The 15,122-nt window shown below is 36.8% G+C and overlaps 2 protein-coding genes across 2 annotated transcripts; one reads left to right on the top strand and one right to left on the bottom strand.

Moving 5' to 3' along the window:
• Positions 1-6,992: 6,992 nt before the first annotated feature.
• On the top strand, positions 6,993-8,855 carry LOC113299073 (probable receptor-like protein kinase At5g24010). The gene has a single exon (XM_026548008.1). It carries the CDS (start codon positions 7,122-7,124, stop codon positions 8,532-8,534), a length of 1,413 nt encoding a protein of 470 aa, XP_026403793.1. The 5' UTR covers positions 6,993-7,121; the 3' UTR covers positions 8,535-8,855.
• Positions 8,856-11,699: 2,844 nt separating this feature from the next.
• LOC113299072 (probable receptor-like protein kinase At5g24010) lies at positions 11,700-14,525 on the bottom strand. Its single transcript, XM_026548007.1, has one exon. The coding sequence runs from the start codon at positions 14,459-14,461 to the stop codon at positions 11,939-11,941; it is 2,523 nt and encodes an 840-aa protein (XP_026403792.1). The 5' UTR covers positions 14,462-14,525; the 3' UTR covers positions 11,700-11,938.
• Positions 14,526-15,122: the final 597 nt, after the last annotated feature.

The raw sequence follows: 15,122 nt of genomic DNA, 5'->3' as shown, positions 1-15,122 counted from the left end.
TTTTTCTGGTGGAGTCATCTATTCAGAAAGAAAAGTATCATAATTATATGAAATCTATTACGACCGCTCGTTTAAAGACTTATGTGCGATCAAGAAGCTTTACGAGTACCGTTGGAGTGAAACTAGACAATTGCAGTGTTATTAGTTTTCAATTGATTTGATTGACTAACGGTTGCTGAAACTTTGATTGCACCTAGTTTGTTTATTCTTGAGAATCTTCTCTTATGCTATAAGATTCACTCAAACTAGATCGAAGCTTCGGCGGGATCTTTATAACTTTTTGTAGATCTAAAGACATCTTGTGATAATCCATTGTTAACAGACTCCGTTCCGTGTGTGATTGATCACAAGAGATTCAAGTGGTGTTGTGCAGGTTATTGAAGATTAAAGAAGGTTTTCGTATCTTGTGAATTTATGTGCACAAACCTTGATCGGCTGGGATCCAACTAGAATTGGATTTATTCGATTGATTAGTTGCGTGAGGTCGGCATTCTCAATATATCTCTTTGAGATTTATTTTGATTGAGTGTGAATCTAAACTTGACTACTTTGGTAGTTATTGGATAGATTGATCTAACCATACAAAGGAATTTATTAGATTAATCGTAAGAGCCTTTGTCAACAACTCATCTATATCTTGTAGCAAAGACTGATTAGAGTGGTTACTAAACAGTTTCTTCCTTTGTTGTTTGGAATATGATCCAAAAGACTTGCTATTCACATGCCCGTGACTCTAGAAGTCGAAGGTGCAGGGATACTGAGGGAACTAAGTAGTTATAGGTAGTCTGCTTGGTCTCAACTATACGAAGTTGGTTTCGATTTTGTATAACGGCTTAATTCTGAGAGTATTCAAAACTTGACTAGGTCCCGAGGTTTTTATGCATTTGCGGTTTTCCTTGTTAACAAAATATTGCCGTGTCTTTTACTTTGATTTCCGTATTATAATAGTTAATTATAATAAAGTAAAACACACATACACGTTAACTCCGCATTACTTGATAGTGATCCTGTAGACTTTGTTTATTACCGAACTTATTATCAAGTAACATACTTCGTTGTTGTATTGTCTCGATCTTGTATCCATAGTCAATCATACAAGTTATTTTGTTATCGTATTGTCTCGATCTCGTATCCATAGACTATCACACGAATTGTGAACCGAATTGTCGTATTGTCTCAATTCTGTCCATAGACGATCACATTCGGTAGAGGACTTATAGGTTGAAACAAAAAGATTGTGGTGTACTTGGGTACCCTCGTCTTTTCAGAGGTTTTGATGACTCAATTTTGTCATCTTGTGAGCTTCAAAACCAAAAGTTTAGAGCCCCTGTAATAGGCTTCTTATTTTATTTCAATTTTGATATTTTTGAGATTGTTGTATTCAATATTATTTTTATCAATTCCTTCAAAAAAGTTTATACTAAGGCCAGTTTCTATGGGGGTGGCTAACCCATCCATTTTCCATGCAAGCTGGCCTGGCAAACTGGCTGCGCCACTATGGGAAAAAAGTTAAGCAATCGAGTCTCAACCGAGCGGTCAAGACTACACCGCTAGCGGCTTCAATTCGATCACTCGGTCGAGTTTGCACAGTAGCGATTTAAACTCGACCTCCTGCAGTTGGTGTTCTACCATGTATAAATACCACCATTCCCTTCAGCTTTCATTCACTTTTTTTTTTCTTTCCTTCTCTAAAGAGCAAATCAGAGCGATTTTTTTGCTTAAAAATGAGTAGTTCCAAAACAAATAGAAAAAGAAAAAAGAAACAGGAAAGACAAAGGAAAATCTGCTGCAGATAGTGATATCGTATGGGTCCAGGATAAAAAAAAAGAGTTTGCAAATGTTAGGGAACTAGTTGGACCTGGTGTGTTACCTACGCATTTATCTAACCATCCCGAGCGAGTTGGTTTACCTAAACTAAGAGGTGGGTGGTTTGAGATAACCGAAGTGTTTGGGTTCCTCCCCGAAGCTGTTCAAGAATCCTTTTGAAGGTATCCTTGGTGGCGTTTATATTTCATGAAAGGAAAAAAACCACATGACTCAAGTTGTGCGAGTTATAGTAGAACGTTGGTGAAACACTGCAAATACGTTCCTTTTCAAGGATTTCGAGTGTGGTACGTAAGTTCTATTTTTCCATTCAATAGTTTAATTTTTAGTTCAGAAACAAATTTCCATTTTTAGAGATTCAATTTTTTTAGTTTCATTCAAATTTAGTTCCACATACAAACTTTAATTTTATGTCCATGTTGTTTTTAGGGTTCATACCGTTAGATTTGTATATGTTGACGGGAATAACATGTGAGGGTCAAATAGTACAATTTAACCAATTAAAGTGGATATCAGAAGGAAGATGGAAGCAACTACTTCCCTTGTACTCAAATGATATTGAAGGAAAGCCAGAATCCAGACTATTACACTCATATGGATTAAGAATGTCTGGGTTGAAGGCTTTTTTGAACCGTTATGCTGCCAAGGGGATACACAGAGTTAAAGATTATCCCGAGCTTGAACGTATTTTTATGTTATGGTTGTTAGGCCAAGTTTTTTTCCCAATGCTAGCTCAGTGACATTAATTGATTTTCTAGACTCTTTGGAAGATTTAACTAAAGGCTAAAGCGCCGAATTATGATTGGGGTTTTGCAATTTTAGTTGAGCTATGCATAAGTCTCGGTAAATGCTCGAGTAAGGATAAAGATAGCTTGAATGGATTTTGGTTCATACTGGAGGTAAGAACCACAATCCCTTTCTATTATTTGATTCATTATCGAGTTAATCGTTAAACTGGTGGTGAATGTACTAACACAACAATGTTCGTCGATATTATTTTCAGTATTGGTGGTATACTTACTTTAAGGTCTTCGAACCTGATCTTCATGAAACACGATTAATTTTTCCAATCGTGTACAAGTACAAAGCTGATAATTGGATTGGTCAAATTAATGATGGTCAAAATGTCGTTATTGTTCAGAGGATGCAACAACTGTGCAGAACTAGTATTAATATTAGGTCAATGTCGTATACTTCTATTGACAAGTACCATGAACCAATAACACAATCCATGCTACAGTTAATCCTTAAGCGACTTGTGTTTTACGGTCCTATTACAAGTCATGGTATTTGGTACTACATAGAAAGACATATGTTCTAGTTACAAGGCAAAAAGGTAAAAACAATCAACCCATTTCCAACTTCAATAATTTCACAGGATGATTGGTTGACGTTGATAAATAATGGAGAACCTTGGGAAGAAGATAAAGATTTGATCCAAATCCCAGATGATGACTTTGATCACTACAGTTGGTTTCAAAAGGTATGGAAGCTAAATATTGATGTTCATCCACAAAACTTAGGTAGTGTTGACTTTCCAGCAATTGGCAATTTTCCACTTACATATCTTCCATCCCAACCTCCACCACCGACGGGCGAAGCATATACGTATCCTAGAAGTCAAATGGGGTCGTCAAATATGCCTCAAATATCTTGGGAAGTCCATACTTTATCACCCGGTGGAGATATTGTTACACTTCCACTTAGTAATGAAGTTGTGTAGCAGAGCTATCCAAACTATGGTGTGGTGGATTACCAGAAGAGTATCAAAACCATTTGAACAGTTTAACGTTTCTTTTCAATGACTTCCATAGTTTTCACTTGAGATGGATGCAGATATAGAGGGAGAATTTGAGTTTCGAAATACCTGAGACTCAGTTAGGGTCAAGTTTTCAAGTAGGTTTAGGTCGTGATGGCATTTCCCCTGGTGATAGCAGTGTAAGAAGTCGTGGAAGTCGAAGAAGTCGTCATTCTACTCCAAATATGGTGGAAGAGACTCAGCTACCAACAACAGCAGGAGAAACAACAACAACAGACGTGGAGATGACGGATATTCAGTTCCAGTCTCCTATTGGTTTCATGCCCCAAGGTCATGTACTTACTCCTGGTGGTGGCGTAAATATGGATGCATTTAGGCAATCTGTAATTTATACCCCAACAAGTACTTCAACATTTCACCGATTTCAGGCACCTCCAATTCAACCATCTACGGTACCTTTTCAAGGTTATGAATCGCCTGATGCTACTCAACCACCATCTCAGACTTAAAATAGTGAGTTTTCAGAGGATCAAACAAGCTAAGGGGAATACATATTTAGTAATCGTTAGTTTGATAGATAAATGTTAATCGTTAATTTGAATCGTGGTTTGAATCGTTAATGTAATTGCACTTTTGTCTGATAAATAATAATCTTCTTTTAAAGTTTTCTGTCTAAGTTAAAATGAGAACTTAAAACATATAAAGTAGAGGTTTTCAATATTTCCCATCCCCACTTTTCCTATTTTCCATCCCCTTCACAATTTTATGAGTCTATCTATTTATCATTTCTGATTTTTCTAAGTACCACATAAAAAAGTCAAATTACTATGACATTTTTATTTAGTTCTTCTTCTTATTTATTAATCTCACATCTTCATTTCTATTAAATCTTCATTAATCTCTCCTTCAACAAAACCACTAAAAAGCAATCAAGTTAGAAACGGTATAAGAATTGATTGGCGATTGATTGGTAAATCGTTATTATACAAGATTCCATTATTGAAACTCTAGAGAAAAATATCCAAACCCTAACCCTAGATGAATCTAACATCCAAAGGATTATGTTAATTTTATGAAAAACCCATTTTTTGAATGAAATTTGGAGGTTAGTAACCTAATTAATAACCGATCTAGCTATAAACAATCCTTTGATCTAGCTAAATATCTCGTCTCCAGAGCATTTCCAAACTCTCTCTAATTTCGATACGCATACCCTCTTTGTTCCAAACTCTCCACAACTACCAGGTTTCAAAGTTTTAGCTGAATTATTAGTGACCATAAAATGTATTGCACAACATCACCCAATGTGGGCTTACATCACGAATGAGTAGGACGAGTTTAACTCAAGTCCATTGATACTTCCCATGTATTTTAATGGTCATTGGTCATGAACTGCATCATGCAGTATAACCAAAGATATTCAGTGTAGTGGAATTATTGAATTTTATACCATTATAACTAACACCAATCGTCCAGTTTAAGACGACGACAACTACCATAAGTCAGGCAAAAATGGACGTCTACAAGTATCTAACAAACAAGGATATATGCATTTGATGAGCGACTACAAATGTTAGCAGTTTCAATAAACTACTAGTTCTTCTGGAAAATAATTTAATAATATTTAATGGTTTTTTAAAATAGAGTAAATCGATGCAAAACAAGATGACTAAAATGTAACGCAACTAGAAACGACAATTAAAAAAAGTGATTGAAGGTGGCGGTGGACCGTGGAGATATAGTAGAAGATGTAGTGGTCTAAGGCGGAGAAGAAGAAGATGTGATTCATGCCTTGTTTTGATTTTCTTCGCTTTTGATTAGTTGTGGTTTGGGTTTTGTTTTGTTAATTTTATTATTGGGTTTAAATAAAATGTCAAAAGATGGGATTTAGGATATATGAGAATTTATGTGGGTGGTACACAGGATTATTGGGATGAGAATTAACGTGGATGGAAAATAGGAAAAGTGGGGATGGGAAATAGGGAAAACCAAAATAGATTAAATTTCGGCAACACTTTTAAGATTTCATAACAACTTCCATATTGGAAATTCTTTTCGTTGTCACGGAGCCACTTTGCACAACACCTTTGATCAATCTCCAGCAGGGTTTCACTACTTCTCTTGTTTCGAGCCGTTTCTCATATCATACCAATATACTTGTTAACATTCTTAGAAATAATGGAGAACCGATCACTCAACCTCATCGAATCACGATTGTTGATTTTCGTTGTTTCTTCTTCAAATTTCAATAAAACGCGTCCCCAAAACGAATGGCGTGTAATACGCCATCAACGATTGGATAATTAGTGAAGAAAACATAATTCTGCGAATGCATTCATCTTGTAACGTACTAAATCTGCGTTGATGTGTAGCTCTTGCAACTCTTTCTCTTCGTATTTCATTTTGCACATTAGCTCGAAGTTCAACTCTTTGATTTTCGGAAGCATGTTGCTATTCTATGAACTGAGCCATGTCCATATTTTGAGCCATTGTAAAATCTAAGAAAATAGGAAGAGGTGTAAGTTGAAATGAAATTAGAACTGGGTATTTATAGACGGGTGGATTTATGTGTGTTGGATTAGATCTAATGGACGGTCTTATTTCCACCGAGCGGTCTAGTCTAAGTCGCTAACTGTCTAAACAACACCGAACGACCACTTAGCCAGGCATGTTTGCCACTTTGCCATGCCCATAAGAGCAACTTTAGTGTTGCGATTCTATAATCCTGAATTGCTATCCCATATATAGCTTTTTATTTGGGAATTTAGTTGTGTGACGTACTGGGCAACCGAGCAACGTAGTTTAAAACTTCGTTTAGAGTGAAAAGGACTTTATAAAACTGTTCAGTGAAAAGCAATTTATAAAACCGTCTCATTTTCACTTTCTATTTTATAAACAACTCAGCTTATAAAACCGTTTACTTCAAACGGATTTTATAAACACTTTCTATCTTATAAACGAGTTTATAAATTGCGTTTGTGGAGGAACACTCTTTAAAAATGAGTTTAACTTGGCACGGCTTTTATAACACCGTGATGCTATATTTGAGAATTGTCAAATTCAGTTCTCAAATATGGAAATTTTGTTTGGCAATTTAACAATTTAGCTACGAATATAGCTTTTGATAATCAAGAGTACGCTTCATTTTGTTGCCAAATATGGCTTTTGGCAACAACGCTGCGGTTGCTCTAATGGGTGCAAAAGTGGCAAAAGTGGAGCTTTGCGGTGCCCATAGGAACCGGCCTAACATGCTCCTTGAGCTGTTTGTGTCCAAAATCCATCAAAGCAGTGGGGAATGTTTTGTTGGGAATCTTAGTCAGCTACGTCCGTCAGTTGGAACCAATCTGTACCCCCGATTCTGCGTGTTGTAACGAAATCACCCCGTAATTAGGCATCGACACTCTTTTTCCCTGTGTAGGTATCTACACCTGTCAAACGCGTGAGGAAAAAGTCTGAAAAAACCCTTGCTGCCATATGATGATCATCAATCACGACTGTTGTTGAAACCCAAAGAAAATAACTACTTCTGTATCGTCTCATGGATACTTTCCAATTCCCTAAACTCCTGAAAAATTCCATTCTCATCATATTTTTCCTGCAAATCTCATTCTCTCTATCATGGGGTTTCTTCATCCCTGTGGATAATTACCTAGTTCATTGCGGATCGGTTGAAAACACAGTCCTCAACAATCGAATCTTCGTTAGCGATTCGTCTGGTTGTGGATCGAGTTTATGGTCTGCAGCTAGGACAACCTCTCTCAAAGATGAAAACCCACTTGAAGGTTCATCTCCTCTTTATCATACAGCTAGGGTTTTCACAAAACTATCAAATTATGAGTTTGAAATCAAAGAAAAAGGAACTCATTTCGTACGTCTTCATTTCTTTCCTTTTGATTCAACGAAATTTAATCTCTCGGATTCTCTTTTTTATGTTTCTGTTAATGGGGTTTTGCTATTGAGCAATTTTACCGGTCAAGAGGAGGAGAGTCGTAATTTCAAAAATCCTGTTTTGAAAGAATATCTAATATGGGTTGAAAGTGGTGATAAGCTTGTACTTTCATTCATTCCATCAAAAGAATCATCTTTTGCATTTGTGAATGCCATTGAGGTTATTTCTGCACCTAAAGATCTCATAGCTGATACTGCACAATATGTTACCTCTGAAAGAGTTGAGAAATATAACGGATTGACTAAAGAGGCGTTAGAGACGATTTACAGAATTAATATTGGAGGTCCAAAGGTTACACCTTTTAACGATACTTTATGGAGAACTTGGATACCTGATGATGGGTTCTTAAAATTAGGTGCTGCTTCAAAGGCAATTTCATTTAGTGGCAGGATCAAATATCATGCTGGAGGAGCCAGCCGAGAAGTTGCTCCTGATAATGTTTACAGTTCTGCCAGAATAATGAGTTACCCTAATGTTTCAATGCCAGATTTTAACATAACATGGGTTTTCCCTGTTAAGTCAGGCTATAGTTACCTTGTTCGGATGCATTTTTGTGATATTGCTAGTATGGCTCTTAATGAGCTCTATTTCGATATTTACATAAATGGGTATGCTGCCTACAAAGATTTTGACATGTCAGAGCTTTCAGGCCAGATGCTTGCTGCTCCTTATTACGCTGATTTTGTAATCGATGCTCATACTGCTAAGGAGTTGACGATTAGCATTGGCCCGTCAAGTCTTAGCAGTCCAGAAAGAATTAATGCGATACTGAATGGGTTAGAGATCATGAAGATGAATAATTCTATGGGTAGTCTTGATGGAGAAATCTCAGTGGATTCTATTATGCAGAGTTCACCAAGAAGGCATATGGGGATTTCAGCGCCCTCAGTTGTTGTTTTAAGTTTATTGCTTGCTGCATTTGTTCTGCATAAGAGGAGGACTGAGAAGAAAGACTCCATGGGGTGGTCACCGTTGCCTGTGGAGGTTCCAGAAGGCAAATAGAAGCAACCTTCTTCCTCAGGTAAATTGGTAATATCGCGAAGGTTCAATGAGGTTTTGTACTATATCAGTATTATATAACTTTTGGTAATATGTAGGCAGAATGCAGGAGACTCCTGCAACTAATGAGTTTGCATGGATATATTTCTGTATGGTGCCCTTTTAAAGGAAATACGTCTTGCTTTGAAATACTTGATTTGTATCAAAAGCTAATAGTTGAAATGTCTAAACTGAAGCTTGTAAAAGGCATGTTTATTAATTTGTATTAAGCAACTCAAGGAGTTTGGGAAATAACTATTACAATCAAGTGTTTACCTTCCTCCAGTTCTGTTTCCTTTTGATGTTGTGATTGAATCCTTCCTCCAGTTCTGTTTCCTTTTGATGTTGTGATTGAATCCTTCTTCCATAACAGGAAATAACTATTACAATCAAGTGTTTACTTATCTCTAGGATATTATGATGAATGCATAGACTGTGCTAACTAGGCCATACAACGTGTTTCAACCTTAAAGTCAGTATGATGAAATCCGCCACTAGGTCATCGTCTATTAGATCCTTTCCTGGTGGAACACACTTTCAAATGGTATTTGGTTTGATTTCATATAACTGACTCTGAGGAAAGCATTCATTGATTAGAAAAAGGTGAAAAATCATACATGTACTTAGTTCCTGATTCGAAAATCACGAACTCATCATCATATACTTCATTGTTAGGGAGAGAAATGAGTCCTTGTGAACTGTTAGGGATGAACTTCAGACTTCAGTGTTTGGTTATGAGTGTAGAATTTAGGTTCTCAAAGTGGTTATTTTCCTAGAGCACGGGCATTTATTGATTTGAATAAATTCACGAACTCCTCATCATGTGCTGCATTGTCAGCAGGAGAAATGTTTACCATTGTGCAAACTTCCTGTAGTAAGACTTGTGTTTAAACTTAAACTCAGATATTATAACGGATAAGCTTCTTCATACAGTTTACTGTTAAATCTTTAGCAATTAGAATCTTCACAGAAACTTAGAAAAAGACATTTCTAAAATATACTGCTTCCTTTCTCTATCAGTGAAGGACACAACTCAAATATTGGTTGGATACTTTTCAGTTTAATGTAGTTTTTTTTAATGGATTTCGTTGCTAATTTAACTGTTGCAACGTATCTAGTCTGACCTAAAATTTTGTACTGTTTTCCCATTTTGAGAAGGAACGCATATTACACAATACCATGATGGTAAGTATTTTTGTAACCAGACTCTCTATCTGCAAATGTTATGTTTTTATCCACTGCAACTTTCTAAGTTTCAAATGTTTTGATGTCCACGCCTGACATGCATACGATCACCTCACATTTTATTCTGAATTCGAATCTGAATTCAACTCCATTTTTGGTTCAATGCTAGAACTAATAGCATGCTGCATCCAAGCGATGATTACAACCTTGATACTAGATTTTGAAGTCCAGATTGAGAACTCCATTTCCATTTCAATGCTAGATCAAGCATTTGTCACCCCGGTGCATTTTATGTCAACAGACTTTTTGTGTATTCCATGATCCATAAAAGTTTTATATGAAAGGAATAGCCGAATGGGAACCAGCAATTGTTGCACCTGAGTTTCTCTTGATTGAGAAATTTAATAGTACTGCCCACTGCCCAGGGCAACTATGCAGGATTTCAAAATGATGCTTCTGTTAAAAGTACTTAGCAAAGAATGTTGACTAGGATGGAATAAAAAGAAAAAGAAAAGCATGATTCGCATATAAATCAAAAAATTGTTGCAGACTAAACAGGTGTGGTGCTGACCTATGGGTACATGGTCAAGGGGCTGTTTGCAGAGACTTCTATGGATGTCACAGCTTTCAAATGGAGCTTCCATAACTTTGACAACTGCTATGAGTTACACCAGGCCCACTATCTCTTCCTTATAGTTCATTTCATATCTAGCTCTTCTTTTGGTTCTGATCATTATTAGTATTTGGATACTTGATTGCTTTCCAACTAACTTTTTAGTTCTTAAGCATGAAAGCTAAGCAATAATTACAAGCTAGTTTCCTTTCTGCTGTAGTTTTGCAAAGTTTAAATTACAATGGCCTCTTGTTATCCTATCTTACTTGCCTCTGTGTTATACTGCATATTGACATGAGCATGAAACAACTATAAGAAACAAATATTTTGTTGTGTATATGAATGTATTGCTGAATTCAAGGATTAAACTAGACGAATACAATTTTCTGCTGCTCCAAAAAATTAAGGCCAGTATGATTCTGAAGGCAGAACAGTGAAGTGAACAAGATGCTGCAATTTGACGGCAAAGGCTTCTAAAAAGTTAGCCTAATTAGCATCCTTAGCTTTCCAACACTGAATCCATATGGAATAGGTTCCGTAGGAAATTAAATAAAATGGCTCCTAAATACTTCTGATTCGAGTTTTTGGATCCCATCATACCAAATTTCAGTTTTTCCTCTCACGGCTTTATAGTTCAGGTGTGCTTCCGAGAGCACATAAATGATGTGAAGTCCAAACTCACTTTTCCCCCAATCGACAGGAAAAGATAAAAGGAGAGTTTGGTACTACAAGCAATTAAGGAGCATTCATGGTTCGTTGTTTGACTCCCTGACCGTAAAAGTAGAACCATCTGACTGGAAGTTCAAAAACAACTTCTAGGTTCTTTCCCATTATGGATTTCTAAGGTTCTTGACATTATGGATTTTTTAGGTTCTTGCTTGCTCAGGGTTTGTGAACCACACTTCCACTTTGGTGTCCTCTTCCTAAGTTTTCTGTTTTTCTTATTTCTTTCTGTAAGCAATATATGCGCTCTTAGAGTAAGATATGGCACACTGTAAGTAATATCTATTGCCAAAACTGGTAATTGACTATAAACTGTGGGGATCAGAAAAGTCAAGAATTTACATTATTCCAGGACTTCTCCTTACTTGGGTGAGAAGGATTTCTTGATTTTTAACATTAAAAAGGAAAACATCAACAATTCTGACAGCAATTCATACTTAAAGACTTGCCATGATTTGTAGAGCCACTTCCAACCTTATAGTCATTCTTATCACTGCTACAATTAGGAACAACCGACTTCTCTAACTAAAAACAAGCCCTGAGAACCTATGAGATGGAGAAATGTGCCTTGAGAACAGAATGATGTCTGTAATATTTTTACAAAAAGCTTTTCCACATTTAAAGTAAATTTAATTGAACAAAATGATGGGTAGAGCAATTATAACTTCAAGTTATTTTTTTTTTAATTTTATACAACTGCATGCTGAAGCCATTGGATTCCTTGGCTTACAGCATTATTCTGAAACGTAAACGTAGAGATACATATTTCACACAAAAATCACCCCAATCTAAGTATTGGTTTAAGTGCAAAAGCTACACTATAAAATAGTTAGGATGAGCTCAGAAACTATCTACCGTCACTGGTTATCAATTGTGAAAAAACTCCGCTTGTCGTTATATCTGAACGCCCATCTTCATTATCCTGATCACTTGACTGAACCGAAGAAATACGTGGAATTGCACGCAGTAGTGGAAGATCCGTTGCATCTTTTATGCTGTCCTCGTGAGGTTCTCTCTCAACTCCTTTCTCCTGAAGTTGCAAGGCATATTCCAAATTCCACAATACATCACCCATTGAAGGACGATCGACACCGTAGTCAGACAAACATTTCTCAGCTGTGTCTCCATACTTCTTCAAAGATTTCAGATCAATCTTACCCTCGAGTTGAGGATCAATTATTTGCTCGAGAAGTCCTTTCTTTTGCCATAACATTGCCCATTCTGCTAAGTTCATTTGATCTCTAGAAAGTTGAGGATCAATTGCTGGTCTTGCACAGAGTACTTCGAAAAGAACTACACCAAACGAATATACATCCGACTTATCTGTAAGCTTCTGCAGTCTAAAATATTCTGGATCTAAATACCCAAAACTTCCTTTCACTCCAGTGCTTACATGGGTCTCGTCAAGACATGGTCCTGACCTAGAAAGACCAAAATCAGCAACTTTAGCTACATAATTCTCATCGAGCAATATGTTGGTTGATTTGACATCTCGATGTATGATTCCTTGTGCAGAACCTGTGTGCAGGTAATGTAGACCTCTTGCTGAGCCGATGCATATCTCAAGTCTTTGCTTCCATGTCAAAGGTGGTAACCCTGAGCCATATAAATGATTTTTTAATGGTCCTTTCTCCATGAACTCATAAACTAGAATCATCTCCGACTGTTCTTCGCAATAGCCAACAAGGGATACAAGATGACGATGGCGAATCTTTGATAATACCATGATCTCTGTCTGGAATTCGGGTAGGCCTTGCCCAGAACTTCGTCCACCTCGTTTCACTGCTACTTCCGTGTTATCTCTAAGCACTCCTTTATATACCATACCAAACCCCCCAGAACCGATAATCAATTTCTTGTCAAAGTTGTTTGTAGCAAACTGTACTTCGGAAAAGGAAATTTTCAAGGCCAGGTTTGCATTTGTGTAAGGAGAGCGGGAGCCTGCAGTAGTAGTTCCTTCAGACACCTTACTACTTGAATTCCCAGCATACACAGGTAAAGATGACCAAGTTTCAGCCGGCTTTAGCTTCCGCTCCTTGTTTCGGCGCTTCAATAAAAAGAATATTGCCAGTATGACAAAGGACAGGAAGACGAATCCTCCTACAATTGAACCCACCAAAACCTTGACATTTTTCTTACTCAATCCTCCTGTCAAGCTAGTTTCATTAATCATCTTCATGATCTCTAATCCATTTAGTATAGCATTGACGTTTGTAGGGGTACTCATATCAGATTTACCAACACTGACATGTGCCGAATCTAAATGGTCGGAGTCGACCACAAAGTCGATATAATGAGGTACTGCTAAATCAGGGGCTGTTATAGCTGATAAATCCAAATTCCGAACAGCAGAGTTTCCGTTCAGATAGACATCGAAGTAGAGCTGATGACGTACCGTACTAACGAAATCGCAAAAATGCATCCGAACAAGGTATTTATCAGAAGTCCCTGGATTCACTGGCAACCTCCATGTTATGTTGAAGTTTACATTTTCAATTGTATTCTTTGTGTTCATCACCTGAGCAGTATTGTAAACATAATCAGGTGCAATCTCTCTAGTTGCTTCTCCAACTTTATAATTAGCTGGACCATTTCGAGAACGGGACACTGCCGCGTCTTTGAGGGTTAGATACTCCTCGTCTGGGATCCAAGTCCTCCAAAGTGTATCATTAAATGGTGTAATTATTTTAAGACCTCCAACATTAATTCTATGAACAACTTCCAATATATTTGAAGATAAGAAACCTTTTTGGAACGCTTGAACTGTTGATGAGCTAACATATTTAGCTCCTTCATCCTTGATAAGATCATCAGGAGCAGAGATAACTTCAATTGCATTAACAAATCCGAACCCTGATTTACCCATTGGTTTGAATAAGATTTCAACTTTATCATCCTTTGGCTTTACTATAAACTCCTTTAACTCAGCAGAAGTAGTATCTTTCGTACTAAAGTTATTTAGACTCAAAAATCCATTAACCAAAACATCGAACAAACCATTTTTTAGATCATAATTCTGTGAAGTGAAAGGGAAAAAATGAAGACGTACCAGATGTAAGCCCTTCTTCTTGATCTGAAATTTATAATTGGAAACTTTTGTGAAAACTCTAGCTGTATGATATAAAGGTGATAATCCAGGAGATGGGTTTGGGTTTTTGAGCAAGATTTTCGGGGTTGGAGAGACAAAAGCTGAACCCAGATTTGATGCATCTCCAATGAAATTCCGATTATCAACAACAATGGGGTTATTATCTGAACCACCACAGTCGATCAGATAATTATCTATAGGAGTAAAATCTGCCAGAGAGAGAAAATTAAGAGATGAGAGATAGAGGATAAAAGAGAGAACCTCGAGAGTGTTCATCTCCATTAATGGAGATTCTTGTTGGGCAGTGGAAGTTATATTTCTCTCGGGAATTTGTTTCGCAGAGATGATTAGAAATGGAAATCTTGTGAGTGGTGTTGTGTGGCCACTTATAGTTTCCACTTCTGTAAACTCAAAAAGGTAAGTACTCCCTCCGTTTTTTTTTAATAGTCCAGTTTTGTTTTTAGCGAAATTTAACGAAACTAAGAGAACTAATCATTGAAAGTGGTCCTCATAACACTTGTCAATAAAAGAAGTGAAGTGAATTGGTCCCCATGACACTTGTTAGCAAAAGAAGTAAAGTGAAGTGGTCCACATGACACTTGTCATCAAAAGAAGTTAAGAGAAAAGTGGTCCCAAAAAATTAAAATAACATTTGACTTTTCCAATTAGGAAACTGGCCTATTTTTTTGAAACTTTTATTTATAGAAATTGGCCTATTAAAAAGAACGGAGGGAGTATAAAACAAGATATTTGAGACGTCTAAAATTTAAGTCGGGTTGTTGGACATTACGGTGAATTTTTAGTATGCTGTCGGAATATATGGTTGTTATTTTTATCGAAAGATTTTCTAGGGACCATGGTTTTTTTGAGGGACCATGGTTTTGTTAGACCACATTCCCTATAGTTATAAGGGGTGTCCTAAAACATTGAAATGACTAGCATA

Source organism: Papaver somniferum, chromosome 7 (genome assembly GCF_003573695.1).
Source record: "Papaver somniferum cultivar HN1 chromosome 7, ASM357369v1, whole genome shotgun sequence".
NCBI classification, from domain to species: Eukaryota; Viridiplantae; Streptophyta; class Magnoliopsida; order Ranunculales; family Papaveraceae; genus Papaver; species Papaver somniferum.
Note: the sequence above shows the minus strand (reverse complement) of the source record. Positions and strands in the feature narration are given on the sequence as shown.

Excerpts from the sequence above, each read along its gene's own strand:
- LOC113299073 (XM_026548008.1), top strand. The coding sequence starts at position 7,122 with ATGGATACTTTCCAATTCCCTAAACTCCTGAAAAATTCCATTCTCATC.
- LOC113299072 (XM_026548007.1), bottom strand. The coding sequence starts at position 14,461 with ATGGAGATGAACACTCTCGAGGTTCTCTCTTTTATCCTCTATCTCTCA.